The sequence below is a fragment of the Prionailurus bengalensis genome, chromosome F2, assembly GCF_016509475.1.
Source record: "Prionailurus bengalensis isolate Pbe53 chromosome F2, Fcat_Pben_1.1_paternal_pri, whole genome shotgun sequence".
Lineage (NCBI taxonomy): Eukaryota > Metazoa > Chordata > Mammalia > Carnivora > Felidae > Prionailurus > Prionailurus bengalensis.
The window spans coordinates 4964870-4980339 of NC_057353.1; the positions used below are offsets into that span (position 1 = coordinate 4964870).

Consider the following 15470-nt stretch of genomic DNA (forward strand, 5'->3'; position numbering starts at 1 on the left):
TGATGCCTTAGACAGATATTTAAAACAACATACAGGTGATGTGGGTGGTGTACATGTGCTGGGGACGTGCCGGATTGTCTTTTAACAAATACACAATTCCTCCTAACCTCTGCTTTCAAGTTATAATGGACTCAGTGGGGCAGTGATGGGCAATGTTAGCACTGATTTTTCTCAACGCGGTGGGGGGAGAGGGTCCCTGAGGGAAGCGTCTCGGCGTCGGGTAGACCGCGGCCTGGGGCCACGCGGCTTCAGAAGAACGACGTAGAGTATCCGCGTTGTCCCTTCACTGCTTCTAGACTCTGCAGGAACTCACAGTTGCGTTGACTCTCTGAACGGTCTCTGCTCCCTTTGTTTTCTACGAGAGCACGGATTTCGCACGAAACCACGAACCTGCCACCGAACTCGGAGGCAGTCGTGAGCTTACATGTGGCACAAAGAAAACCTGTATGTGCCCCCAACAAGTGGGCAGGAAGGCAATTTCAAGGTTAGTGTCCTTTGGCTTGATTTAAAAAAGGTGGCCTCCACACGTGACAGCGTGGTCTCTAATTTGTTCTTCGACTGGGCTCTTCAGGCAACGTCAGAGAAGCCCATTCCATCAAGGAAGTGAGCGGTCTGCCCTCAGCCAAGTTCTCATAAAAGCCACTCTTGCCTCCCCTTAACACTAGAAATGTCATCTCTGGAAACCTAGCTCCCCACCTGGGACAACTCTTTCTTTCTGCCTTGCCCATAAGCTCCCTGAAGGCAGGGTCTGTGGCAGGATTTAACACGCAGCTGGCCAGTCGAACCCTCATAGACCGTTTCGCGGGTACGGCTAAGAGTCCAGCTGCCAGAGTATCTCTCTAGTACATCAAAAAACGCTCCTCTGCTCGGCTGTAAGAGTAGAAGAGGGCACATCTGTATATCTCTACATCCTTCCAACCAAACAAGGAGCTCAAGAGATCTGCGGGTTTGGGTTAGCAGAAATAAGCACGGGAATCAAATCACAGTGGATAGAGAATCCGGCTAGCATTCGACATGGAGGGGAGGACTGTTCATATATAGTGAATCCTAGATTAGGTAAAGGGCACGGAGCAAAGCGTAACACTGAGTAGACCTAGCTTACGCTGGGCACTCTTGGATCAGAGGCCACTTGGCGGGGTTAATTGCTTTGGCCTTTTCTCATTGTTTTGCTACGATCATTATTTTTGTTGTTGTTGCTGTGGCTTCAGGGATTTATGAGGTCCTCTTTTATATCTGGAGCACAGGGTCCAGCTAGGAGAGAGCTCTGCAGGACGTTGCAGTCGTGTGCGAACGTGTGCCTGGAAGAGGGGTTTGCCCGTAGTGACACCGTAGGGGGGACCTATTTATCCTGTTTTCGCCACCGCTGTAGGAGAACGGCTTTTTGAACTGCGAGTGGAATAAAGTCCGCCTGAAAGTCGCTTGTTGCGCTCTGTGTCTCCTCTTCCTCATCATACATCAGTGGTTTGGCTTCTAAGACTTGCTTGGCTGTCTGGGGGCTGGGACACACAGTGCGTCCTGTCAGCCCGGGCGGGGGCATCCGCTCAGCAGAATAACCCTGGCACACACAGTGCTCCCGACAGGGGTGTAAGAACAGACGCAGAAGCCACTTATTTGGATTTTTGGAATGCGCCAATTTAACAGTCACGCTTCTGACCAGAAAGTATTCAAGAAAAGAACAAAACACGTATAGCAATAAGAAAAAAAAAAAAAAAAAAAAACAACTCTCAGATTTCGGTCATCTTTGTTTGATTCCTTATCTGGCCCCAGCAACTAACAGAACGTGGAGAATATAAAGGTTAAAGGCAGAATTCCAAAAAACAACAAAAAAATATCTACACACGCAGATGGAAAGCCTTCATTCTGCAGCCCTTTGCTCAAGTAATTTAGGTAGCATTAATCATTATTCTCAAAGGACAGCCTTAACAACAAATACTATAAAGCCTAAGACGATAGATATTTCAGGCTTTCTCCAACTAGCTGCGTGTTAGAACATCCCTTTGCAAAAGGAGAAATTTACTCAGGTTTCAAAAAATGAATAAAAATTAACTAAAGTAGCCCTGAGAGCACCCTAAATAATAATTCGTTTGTATAAGTAATTTCTGACCTGAATCCTTTTGAATTCGGATAGCTCGGTATTTTCTTTACCGTTTTCAGAGGATGCGTTTTTCTTTGTTTAAGAACCTCATTTGTTTAAAAATTGTTTTTGAGTGGTTTTTGGCCACCAACTCTTCCTGGGGTTTACTTGGCTCAGATTTGTCCAGAAGCTAATTCTGATTCTTCTGTCAAATGCTCGATGGCACCACGTTCCCTGCTCTCCTGAAGGCCTGGCAGGCTTAGGTGAGCAGCTGACCACACCAGGGATGGGGTTGAGCTTACAGGGAAAAAGAGAGCCATCCACGCTAATCGCCTGAGTTTCGGGGTTAGAGTTTAACCCAGGAGATCTCCCACTTAAAGCAAGGGTAAAAAGTCTCTTCTCTAGATAAGCCTGGGCACTTTGCTTCAGCTGGCTTCAGCCATCTAAGGAGGAAAAGCATTTCTTTTAACTGAGCCCTTTGCGTAGATAGGAGTTACAGGCTCCAGCTGACGGCCTGCGGAGAAGCTCTTCTAGTCCCTCTGGGGCTCTGAGGCTCGCTGGCTACCCTGGAGCGTGAGAAACCCCTCCTCTTCAAAAGGCAAGAACTGGGACATCTTTGTTTTTTGTTGCCATCAAGGTATCCTAAACATGGATGTCTACTTCTCGTTGTTAGAGAGGAGAGATTAGTGGAGAGACGTGGTTAATCTCATGGGCTTCAGAAATGTGGCATCTTCAGAAAGTTCGCAGAATTTGATTTTGGATTTGAACGCCCCGAGTTCTCAAGTGCCCCCCACCTCCCAAACCATCTCATGTTAACTTAGTGTATCCAGGTTTTACTATGTGTCCTTTGAGAATACCATAGCAACTGAGACTACCTTCCATCACACAGTAGTAATGCGGACCATCACCAAATCGCACGGGTCAGTTTTGCAACTGTTTCACAAGTCCCTGTGTACCCCGACATTCCCTACCATCTTTGACAGCGGAAAGCTTCCACTGTTCACACTGGTTTTAACGGCGAGCCTCTCTCCTGTGCGCCCAACACAAAGGTCCGTCTGAAATCTACAAAGTCCCCAACACAAAGCCAGGTCTGAAATCTACAAATCTCCGCAATGCACGTCTCCCCAGACTCCGGGGTACCACCTTCAAGAACGACACTCTTTCACCCCTCCCCGAAGCCACTACGCTCAGGCCCTCTTCCTAGGACGGGGAAGGGATGTGCTTCAGGGGTGGGGGAGCGGCGTGGCAGTGAATGTGGTTAGGAACACGAAAGGCAGTTTATTCTCACGGTTCAGTCGCTGGCCCACCCTCCGGGCTCTTGGACTGGCCTACCTTGGCATGCAGACTCTGTGGTTTGTTGGAGAGGATGTCTGCAGTTTCCCTGCAGCGGGTGGAGAGGTTCAGGATGGCAGCAGTTGCTGCTATGTGGGTGTCTTCACTACATTGACCGTAGCCGTAAGAGCTGGCACAACAAGGGCTCTGTGTGTGGGCGCCCGCACTAGGCAGTCGATTAGGAAATTTCCCTGGATTTGAAAAATGCTTTGCTGTTGAAGAGAGATTTGATTAGCAATTGCACGGACGTGGTTTTCGTCATTAAATAGATTTGTTTTAAAGATACAACTTCTTGCACTGAAATACGTCAAGAACAGATTTTAAAAAAACACGATCCATTGTCTACTGGTACATTAAACAAAGGGGATTCAGATCGGTTTTCGCAGAAGTCTCCCAGACCAAACGTTGTGATTGCTGGGGAAGAAGGTCTATTCTCTTGATATTTCTTGTCTTTACACGTCTGATGGTAAAAACTCTGTAACTCACGTGATGGGGCAGGTGCACTGGAAGCATTTGTGGCAAAAATTGTAGATTAAAAACCACATGAGCAAGACCCATCAGAGACTACGGGAGCTTAAGACTCGTACATCTGTGAACCGTGTATGTGTGAGGACCAGTGATTCCTGTAGAGAAAAAAGTGTACCCTTTCGACATTTGTTTTCAGAGTAACCGTTTATATTTAGACATCGAATTGCATTTTTATTATTTGACATTCAGGTTTGTTTTGCGCGTAAAGCAGCAGAAGTTGTTCCTCACGTCCAACTACATGGGACTACATACACGGCAGTGTCTTTAATGAGCTGGCATTTTGCATATTTAGGTACAGCACGATAAGTAAAGGACAGAGAAAATGTTCTCAGGGTGAGCAGAAAGGCAATTCAGTTATCAAGGCTGAGTTTCTGTTTTATGTTTCTGCTGTGGCACCAAGGCATTACTGAGAGAGAAAATTAACCATACTTCCCTTCACTCTGGGTGTTTGTAAACATCACTCAAGGTCATGGGAGAAACACCCAAGATTTAAGTGGGATAACACAGAAGTACTTATTTATTTTGCTGTAAATGTTGCTTATTCTAAATATTTGATCATTATTTTTCATGAAGTAATTGAAAGCATTAGCAAATGTTGTTCCTATGGTTGTAAAAACGTAGGAATGTCACTGAATGGTTTGCATTTTTACACCAACATCTGTGTTGCGTAAGTGTATAGAACGCCCTTAACCAGCTTCACCCAAATCAAACATCTATGTGTATGTGCATGCATGTGGGTATATTTTGCATTTTTATAATAGAGAACATTGCGTGTGTATGTGTAGGTGCAAACGAATTTTTTCCTGGATCTAACAGGATTATTATCAGTGTTGTTTATGTTGGCTGGGCCTATTTTGGGTAAGAATAGATAAAATATCTTTTGGAGTGGAATGTACTTGCTCTCGATGGGCCAATTCCTTTCAAGTCTGTTTATCACTGCTAGGTTTTATATAACATGCCAGTTCTTGGAAGGAAGTGACCAACACCAGAGAATGAAGCACATAGTATGTGTCCTAAGAGCACTCAGTCTAGGTAACTAGGTAGATCGAAGAGATTCCATGGATGTGTATGTTGTAACTAATCCATGGTCTATGGAGAACGCAAACTGGGGAATCACTTCACTTCTTTCCTTATGACTGTTACCACGACAAAGAAATCATGCCTGGGTTTCTCCCAACACTCTCTTACCTTTTCATTAGAATATTCAAAGACTCTAAAACACTTGGAGAAATGTCTTAGTAAGAACACCCAAGTTGTATATATCACAGCATCTTTGAGCTCTGATCTTCTACATGGATGTGACGCCATTGGAGTATAAACACACTTTAAGTGACTCTATAGTCATTCTTAAATATGCGGTTACCATATTGCTCTCTAGTAAAATCTTGATTTCTGAACCGTGAGCTTCTCAGACTTTTCACTTCTTCTCTCACTTTCGGACTAATTCCTCTTGCAGATTTAAGTACCATTTGAAGTAGCATTTCAACATTTTATGTATTAAATTTCCATGATTTCAGTATGAACCAAAATTGTGATGATTATTACAGTTTCAATATATTAATCCCAATCCCACCTAAATGTGAACTAAATATTTCTTTAGTAAATTACCGTATTTCGATTCAGCAATGGCACAATGTTTGTAAAATAATTAGTCCATTAACTATTCACCACATTCAGTGCAACCTCATGCAAAATCAGAACACTGAGCGACACTGAGCAATATTCTACATTTGAGTACACCACCCCCCCCCCCCCCCAACACACTCAGGCAAGGTGCTGGTTTTGGAATAAGGATTAGGATTTGAAGCTTACATTCAGGAAATGGTGGCGTTTTCCGTCCTTGACCTGTTTGTACGAGAGGGCGTTTGCCAAAAACCTGGGCATCGAAACTGGCATAATCGAATGGTACTTTCCCAAACTTCTCTTGTTCTTTTGACACCGTGGCTCTGGGAGAGGTGATGGCTTGTGATCGGAAATTGAATTCAATTTGTTTCACCAAGCTCGTCCTGAAGAAAAAGGGGAGAGTTCAGAAGAAATATGGTGAAACTCTTGGTGAGCATATTAGCATCAGAATTTAAAGCAGACCGAATGTGTCATGCCTGTTGGTACCCACAGAGACAGTGCACTGTGCAAAAGAGCCGTGGTCACAGCAGGATAAAGCACAGAGTGCCAGGAGCCAGAGACAGGAGGTACTGAGGACTCCGGGTGGCTATGGAAAGGCTGCAGGTCATGGGTCCGAGTCCCCCATGAGTAAAAGAGGAATGTGCAATTTTGCACGCATCTTATGCGGATGCAATGAGGAGCAAGTGTCTGATGACTGTTGGCGCTTTGAGCTCCACAGAGGAAAGTGCCATGTAACTATCATTAGGGCACTGACACGGTGTGCGCATTCTGCTTGTTAGGACTGTTCATCAGATTGGCTGATTCACGAAAAGTCACGATTGTAGCTGGTGTCGAGATGGCATTACAGTCAGTTCGGAAGAAGGCATGCTGGGCCCTGCTCGCCTTCAGCAGAACTGATGGGAGCCTGACGGGGGCAGGGGCAGCATGGGCACCAGAAACTTGACTTCTGAATTAGGAGTTTCTCAGGCTTTTCACCCTTTTCCCCCTTTTGTCTGAATGTTTTTGTTGATGTAAATAATACTTAAGGTATTATTTTATCTATTAAACTGCCATCATTTCAGTATGAATCACAATCACCATATTGTCACAGCTATCACATTTTTCAATAGAATTATCTTAATCCAAGTTACATCTGAATTAACGATTTCCTTAGAACCACTGTACTTAGATTAAACAAGGGCATCATATTTGTGTAACCAAGAAAAACACAAATATGCGTCTAATGGTAAAGGGCATAAACAAGTGTATCTGTCAGGATTTAGCAACATCGAAAATACATATGTGTTTTTCTTTCGTTTTCCACCAAAACTTCCCTGACTCATCCGAACACCAAAATTTCAATGATGTTTCTCGGATTAGGTAAAATACATTTTAGCTGCTATATAAAAATATTTGAGTAGTTAGTTGATCTAATTATTGTATATGTAACTTGGTTTCTACCCCTAATATATCAGCGTTCTAGCCTAAAACAACATTTATTTTTTTCAGAAATTAGCAAAATAAAACATCATGCTATTTCTGTATTTGATAAATAACCTGCTTAGGGAGAAACTAAGAGAATATGGTCACATTACCCAAGAACTTTGTTGTAAGATGTTTTTGTCTTTTTTCAAAATGTTTATTTATTTATTTTTGAGAGAGAGAGACAGAGAGACAGAGAGACAGAGAGACAGAGGGAGAGAATGAGCAGGGGAGGGTCAGAGAGAGAGAGAGAGAGAGAGAGAGAGAGACAGAGACAGAGAGAGACAGAGACAATCTGAAGCAGGTTCCAGGCTCAGGGCTGTCAGCACAGAGCCCCATGTGGGGCTCAAACTCGCAAACCATGAGATCATGACCTGATCTGAAGTCAGACACTTAACTGACTGAGCCACCCAGGCGCCCCTTTGTTGTAAGATTTTTCATTGCTATTTGGTAATTCATGATCTTTGCTTGACATATGTTCTCCACTCATGGGATTTTTGACTCTTTTAATTAAATCTATAAGAGCACATATTATGGGAAGTCCTATCTTGAAAATACTCCTAATAACTATTTTGCACTTCAGTGTCTCAGTAACAACAATGAAGATCTGGTCATCTATTTTAACCCCGAAATCACTTTTCCTACATATACGATTTGTATATTAATAAACATACAACTTCTCATTGTGCCATCACACATAGCTTATTTTTTAGGGATATGCAAGGTCTTCCAACCTGCTAGAGCTTATGAAGTACTTGGGGCAAATAGGAGAGGTTTCATTAATAGTTATCAACTCATGGAATGAATTTTTGTTTTAAAGGAACTATATGTATAGCTGGAACAGAAGAATGAATATACACCATCACGTACTTTGGGTAGGTATGAGTGATTTATGAAGGCATTTTCTGCAGGCATAAAGGTTAATCATCGGGAGTGCTTACCTAACTAGTGGGGGATGGGTTGCACTTCATGACAGAGAATTTTGATTAATATATGTTATAAACATATATTTCTTTTTTTAAGCTTATTTATTTTGGAGAGAGAAAGAGAGCCAGAGAGCGCATGCACCAGAGCAGGGGAGGGACAGAGGGAGAGAGAGAGAATCCCAAGCAGGCTCTACGCTATCGGGCTATCGGCACAGAGCCCGACACGGGGCTTGACCGCATGAATTGTGAGATGGTGACTTGTGCAGAAATCAAGAGTTTGACGCTTAGCCGGGTCACCCAGGAGCCCTTATTTTTTTTTTTTTAGATTCACCCACATTATGTTTCCTTTACACGCAGATCAATTTCATGGTGAACTTCTGGAGGGTCTGGCCACTTAAGCCCATTTAAGTGACAGTACGATTAACTGGGCCAGCCTCTCAGACCCTGGTAGTTGAGAACGAAGGTCAGGCCATAGGGAACTGGCACACGAGGGGACATGGGCGGCATCGTGTGGGAGCATGGCACACACATCCTACTAGGAACGCCATGGGAGGGTCATACCTGTGAACCTGGTCAGGACACTGGCCGCTTTTGGGCGAATCAAGCTGACTTTTGTCTTGGGACATTGCCAATTTTTCAGCTGCAGCAATTGGACAACCAGAAAGACTGTTTTAAAAAAAAAAAAAAAGGAGGATCTGAGTTAAAAAGATGAAATAATTTGCTTTGGCACGAACCTTAGAGCATACTTGGCATACGTGAAATGTGAAGTCATACTAACATTAGCCCCCTTCCCATCCTAACGGATCCCAAAAGCGTTTTGCAAACTATTGGGTCATCATTTCCCCCGCCCCCCAATCACATCCCAGAACTGATGAATAAGAAACTCAGTTTTGAAATCAGAAAACTGTGTAAGGGAGAAAAATCTAAATTCTTCTGAAACTCCGTAACATTTTAAGTAGAATGCACTCACTCCAATTGGAATGTGCCCAGCTATAGAAGCTAGCATGAAAATTCCATGGTTTGTCTTAAGATCTTCAGAAAAATGTTAGGGACTTAATTTTAAATCAGTTCAAATTTAAAGTACAGAATACGAAGTTTTCTGGCCATACGCTTACGAGTCAAATGGTATCTCATGACCACATAATCGATACATGGTATAAAGTACACATACAACAGTAGGAATTTCCAACAAAAGCATTTGTGTGTAAATGCACATATGTGTTTTAAGTGGGTGACAATCTCAATGTAACGCATCTGGAATCTTCATCCTGGTTTATAGTGAGAACCACAGTACGTTGAAGCCCTTTTGGTACCTTTTTTTATTTTTTAAGTTTATTTATTTATTTTGAGAGAGAGAGAGAGACAGCCAGGGAGGGGGAGAAAAGGAGAGAGAGAATCCCGAGCAGGCTCCGTGCTGTCAGTGCAGAGCCCGACGCTGGACTCGAACTCGGGAACCGTGAGATCATGACCTGAGCTGAAACCAAGAGCCGGACGCTTAACCGAACGAGCCACCCGGGAGCCCCTCTCTGGTACCTTTTTAATGCTTACTGGCTGGAGTCCAAGATAAACCCTACGCAACCCCCCTCAATGCAAAAACAGCCATGGTTGAGATTCCAGAGCAAAACAGAACACGTTCTATTTGTGTGACTGTAGGAATACATAACTCTAGTCTTCAAATAGAACATTTTTGTGTGCATAACTGGCTGCTACATGAAAATTTCTAGGAAAGTAAATTGTGTTTTTTTGTTTGATTCACTCTGCACATGCTGAGAATACTTCTCTGTTTCAAGCGGCCACATATTTGATAGCGATGCGGCGATTTTGGTAGCACATTGTTAGTTCCTTCTCTTCTTGGGGGAAAGGTTCTGCCACGTCTCTCTGTAAGGGAAAGGGTTGGCGCCTCATCGCGATTACCTCCTGTGGGTGTTGCGGTTGCTGTTCACATGCCCTCTTCCTGTGCATCCCGGGGTGGGGCACTTGAGCACGTTTTCATGCATGGCAAGAACTAAGCACAAAGTGTCACATAAAAGAAGAGAATAATACACCATAAATACACAACCCACTGACGGACTGACTTCCCAGCTTTGCACTCACACGAACTTGGTTATATAACCCACCACGCTCCCTCCCACAGGTGTTTGGGTTGAAATCAATGAGCCCTGGAAGAACTTCAACGATGAAGTTCAGCAAGCTTGTTCGAGTTTTAGTTTCTCTAAACTTCACGTTGTGGGTAACACCAGGCTCAAACGAGACTATTCTGCTTCTATTTTCCCCAACCTGAGAAGCTCATAAACTTCCTTTTGCGGGTATGTGCTTTTCCTTGTCAAATCGTTCCTTCCATCTTTTCCCCACAGTGTGACCTGAAATACAGTCTTCTTTACTTTCTAAGAGGTATTCTTTTGCTTCCTTGTCCATTGCCCCCCACTGCCCACCCCCACCGCCATCCAGCTACTGGTGAAACAGCACGGCCGAGGGAACGACCGGGTAAGCAGGCGGGTGAAGGGCTGATCTGGTAGGCCCGTGCTCAGCAGATCAGATTCGGTGATGGGCAAAAGCGTGCTTTGGAGAGAGCTGACGCTGAGGCATCCCCACCCCTGTGGCTTGGATGACCCAAGAGGGATTTCAATAAGTGGGTTCAGAGAGGAGAGGGTGTGGCACGTCGATACTTCGAAACTGAGGAGGCAGCCCTTTCTTTCCCCAGTCTCCTAGCGTCAGAGCGAAGGCTGTGGCTCGTGAGACCAACCGATGTTTGCTTTTGCTCAGCGCCTTCCGCTCCTGCAGGACGCCCTGGGGAGCCACGGCCGCCAACACCAGCTTCTACAGGGAGCGGGGGCCGGGTGGACACTGGGTGGGATGCATCCCTTACCCTTAGATGCAGCACCGAGGCTGAGACCGCTCGTGGGCTTAAGGCAGCCACACCCGCGGGTGAGGAAGGGCTGTGCGGTCACACAGCGTATGAACCGTGCCTTTTACTTTCTGTGTTCTGATGCTTGGACACCTGGGGCCCCGCACACCCCGGAGAGACTGCCCTCTCAAATAGCTTTCGAAGGCAAAGCAACCAATCGTGAGCCCACACCCAAAACCGCCTCCTTTATCAGACTCGCACCCTCCCCCTGCCAGGTATCAGACACTAATGGACAACCCCCAAGCCCCAGAGCCTACTGAGAATATTCAAACTAGCCAGTCCTAAGCTTGCTTCCTCTGCCCCTTCCCACAGAAGCCGCAGGTAACCCCTTCCCCACCCCCCACCCCCCACACCGCTGGAGGACGCCTGCGCTTCCCTGCGTGGCCCTGCCTGGCGTGGCCCTGCCTGGCGTGGCCCGCACCCTTCTCTCAGGAACGGTAACAAATTCTTTTCTCAACGTCGGTTGTCTCCTGTTCTATTGGCCTAACTGTACCCCAAGTGTTCTTCTTTTAAAGACAATTTTTTAATGTTTAGCTATTTTGGGGAGAGACAGAGTGTGAGGGAGGGGCAGAGAGAGAGAGAGAGAGAGAGAGAGAAACAGAATCCAAAGCAGGCTCCAGGCTCTGAGCCGTCAGCACAGAGTGACGTGAGGTATAAACCCACGAACCGTGAGACTATGAGCTGAGCCGGAGTCTGAGGCTCAACCGACTGAGCCACCCAGGCACCCTTACTTCAAGCTTTCTATTAATATAGTTACTTGCAAATTATCGTGAGGCAGAGAGGAATCTATTTGCATCCCTAAGTCCACATTGGAGGAGAAAGAGGATAACACCCCGATGCCAAGGCGCATATGGGAAGAGGCCTACTTGCTTTGGGGATAAGCACTACTCACTTTCCAGGGGAACCCGCACTTTGTGGGGGCACCCCGAAAGGCTGCGGTGGTGGGGGTAGAGTCCCGTCACATGTCCCGTGCCGTCGCACCCCGGGATGGGGCACTTGGTCTCCCTCTTTTCAGGCCTCGGTGAATCTACAGAGAAAGTAAATCAAGAGATTCATTCGACACGCCTTCTTTCCCTTCCCATTCAACACAGTGGCCTTGTGGGGTGACATTTTCACTTCGTTCCGTGTTTACATCATAAACATTCTTCTCACGCTGCCTTGAATCAGACCCTCAACTGAGACCTGTGGAAGCATGAAAAACATTTTCAATTTTCTTGGTTTCCTAAACAAAGGCTGACACGGGGCAGGCGAGCGTTAACAAACGGAGATGGTCTGAAGTTGTCTTGTAGTTAGAGTCTCATGATGAGAAACGAACCCCACCGCCAGGGGAGGAAAAGAAAAGAAAGTGAGAAAGAAGAATGGATTTATTCAAACCCAAACGATGTCGTATTCAAGGAATTTCAAAAAAGCCAGATTCAAAGTTAGAAAACTGAGAAGCCACCATGTCTAGAAGGGCTGCTCTGGTCTCGGCCCTGTGGGCCTTCTCCTCACGTTGCCCTAAGGTTCCAGGTCCTACCTGGGGCGGAGCCTGCTCTGACCAGAGTTAGGCAGGAGTCAAGAAGGCCGTCTGGTGCCACGCCCCACCAATCAGCACTGCCGCTGAGGCCCAAGGTGCCCAAACCCCCACGGGTTGTCACTCTGGATCAGGACGGAGCAGCTGAGGAGAAGCTTTTTTTACTTAATTCACTCTGAATGCGGGAACTGAAACCTGAGGCAACAGGAAGGTGGGCCGGCCAGGAAACATTCTAGGGGGAACGGAAGTACCGAGTGGAGGAGGCCTCGAGAGGTCTGCAGTGCCGGGAGCATCGGGGTAGAAGAGGGGACCGCAGGGATGCCTTGCGCCACCACCTGTCAGGCCACCAGGGGGCTGCGGCCTAGAGGGCGAGGGCGGGAATCGAGCCGTGCTGAGGGTGGGTTAGATAAAGGGCTGTGTAAAATAAAAATAATATAGCATGATAGGAGTACAAATACAAATAAAATATGTGAAATAAACGAGGATTCGCACGAATAGCAGTGGGATTGGAACTGACACAGAAGAGGCCTTCTGGAGACATTTTCGTAGTCGCGACTCCGACGGTACGTAAACTGAAAACAGAAATGTGTTTAGAGCCCAGGCCACCCCTAGCTCGGGAACGGAATGGTAAGACCAATCACGGGGCACTCCCGGTGCTGACAGAGGAACCAGAATCAGAGCAGGCCTGGGAGCCCCAGAGACAGGGCTAGTGCACAGCCCAGGCTGGCTCGCCAGCCTCTCGGCACGCCGAGGGTCACAGAAAGTGAACCCACTTGATGCTGGGAGCCACAGCAAATAATCTGCGAGATCCTGCCGCCCGAAGGCCGCGGGCACTGGAGGAGGGGGCCCATATGCTCCCGCCCCAAGCACCGCACCGACGGCAGAGTGATGTCGCGGGATGCGACAGCCGTCTCCGGTGGGGGGGGCGGGGGGGGGGGGCTGCCGCGACGAGCAGACGTGCCTGTGTGATACCACGCCACCCCAGTTGTTGGATTATTAACGGTCCTGGGCAGATGGGCACAGCAGGTTGTATGTAATGCAATTATTTGGGGGCAGGCTTCCAGCAAAGCGGGAGGGGCCAAGGACCCTTCAAGTTCCGCACGCATTGCCGGGGAAAGACGGTGGGCAGAGAGAAAGCTGGAAATTGCAAGTGAGAAATGAACAGCCCGAAGACAGGGAGGCCTCGCGTGGGCGTTTACGTTTAAGGACGCACAGGCTTTAAATGCCAGGGTGTCCAGACTGTTCTCTGTCTTTTGCAAGACACCAAGAGGCACGTTAAGAGTTTTGACTTGCTCTGTGGTTTTATGGGTACGTAAATCCCCCAAAGCTGCTAACTCTGGAGTCGATTCAGGCCTATCGTATCTGTAGACCGAGAATCAAAAACCCTCGAGGTTCGACTCAGGTGACATGTGGAGGGTTGACGAGAGGGAATTAGAGCAAAGGAGAAGCCGTGTGGGTTTTGATGCCCTCCCTCCCTTGGATCCTGTCCAGGTGAGGCCACATTTCTAAACCACATTGAAAGGTCTGCCGCCTCTTGTTTCCTCTCCTCGCCACGTTACTTGTCTATAGGCAGCCAGAGAGGGTGTGGGAGATAAGGCAGGGCTGGCACCTGACCAGGTGTGGTCCGCTGACAGTCCATCAGGCGCGTCTGCCTGGAAGCCTCCTCCGCTGGGTGAAACGGATGCCATGAAACGCTCTGTGGGGCAGAACCTGTTTGCATGATAAGAAGACGGAGCCCGCTCTCAGGTGACTCTCAGGCCTGGCTCTTTTCCTTTGATCTTCTTTGCCGGATGCATCTTCATGAGGGTGACCTCATCCCCCGGTGACCTTCCGTCCCCGTTTGCCTGGGACAGTCTTATTCACGCCCGATATACTCATGTGATTGTTCCTATGGCTCTGCCAGCGTCTGAGGCTGTCCGATAAATTCTATCCGCTGCGACCTCCAGCTTCGCTAAATGCTTAGTCAACGAGACCAACTTTTATTAGTTTGGGATTCCTGGCTCATCTGAAGGCTGGAGTGGAACGATATTTTAAGATGCTAGTGCTCTCTCCCTTAACAAGTGGGGCTGCACGCCCAAGGAGGATGGGAAGTTAGGACAGTCTCGTGGAGAGCTGGAACGGCCCTTGGCGTGAGTACTGACCTTGGAGTGTGGACTGCACAGCAGACAAAGAGGCGCCTCTTAAGCCACTGGCTCCCACGCCTGGAACACGGATCAGGGAAATGAATGCCTACCTTGGACGCTGCAGGCACCCTCTAGACGAAGCCTGTGGTTCTCGTGCGTTACCTCTCTTTGTCTTTACCTTTACCTTTACCTCTCTTTGTCTCTGTTTCGTACGGGTCTGGTCTAGATCTTGTTGCACAGGCTTCTAACACCGCGAGGCAGGACCATGGCACCAAGGCATGCCTGGTTACGCTGTTGAGTCACCCAGCCCTTGTTAGCGATTCCCTAAGTCTTACATGACCCATGTTCACAAACACAGATTCTGGCCTTGTTGTCTTTTTGAAAACGGACAAACGAAATGTTTAAGTTCTATAGAAATGACCAAATATTTTAAGCTATGGCACAAGTAATTAAAGTGTCTCCAAACACTGAATGTCACGGGCTGGAAGATATCATCAATTGTAAGATGCAACCTCATTTTGTGTGCTAGTAAGAAAAAAAGAACAACAACTAAAAGTTAAATTATGGCGTACCCTGCTGATTTCAGAGATGTTAAATGGGAAACCTGTGTATCTTAGAATGAACGAAATGTAGTATCTCACAAATAATGACTTTTTGGAATCTGAAGTCAATTTTATCTTTTTTTTTCTGATTTTGTAGTTCATAAGAAGAAAAAAACAACAATAAGCACATGCACAAGTAAGTTCAACAAGTTGCATACCAGTGGAGCGCGCAGAGCTAAGTATTTAGTAGGTCCTGTCCCAAACTACACGCGCTGCTCATTAACAGTCCATCCTGCTCCCGACGCTGGCAGGATGCTTGCATAGTATTGTTACCTTGCTCCTCACTACATGACATTATTTTATTCTTTTTTAATTTTCTCAGCTCTGAGCTGCAAGACAATAACTGACAAGATTGCAGGTGAGTACTAATATCGACTTAAAAG

General features: G+C 46.6%; 1 protein-coding gene across 10 annotated transcripts in view; it reads right to left on the minus strand.

Annotated features, from left to right (window-relative positions):
- Positions 1-15470, minus strand: part of ST18 (ST18 C2H2C-type zinc finger transcription factor) — a 142543-nt gene that overhangs the window by 43422 nt on the left and 83651 nt on the right. For all 10 annotated transcript variants that reach the window (XM_043601059.1, XM_043601058.1, XM_043601055.1 and 7 more), the window contains 5 exons: positions 11742-11876; positions 9859-9949; positions 8506-8610; positions 5747-5940; positions 3407-3618 (listed from right to left, as the gene is read on the minus strand). In XM_043601059.1, the coding sequence (XP_043456994.1) occupies positions 3407-3618; positions 5747-5940; positions 8506-8610; positions 9859-9949; positions 11742-11876 (737 nt within the window). The remainder of the gene's footprint in view (positions 1-3406; positions 3619-5746; positions 5941-8505; positions 8611-9858; positions 9950-11741; positions 11877-15470) is intronic.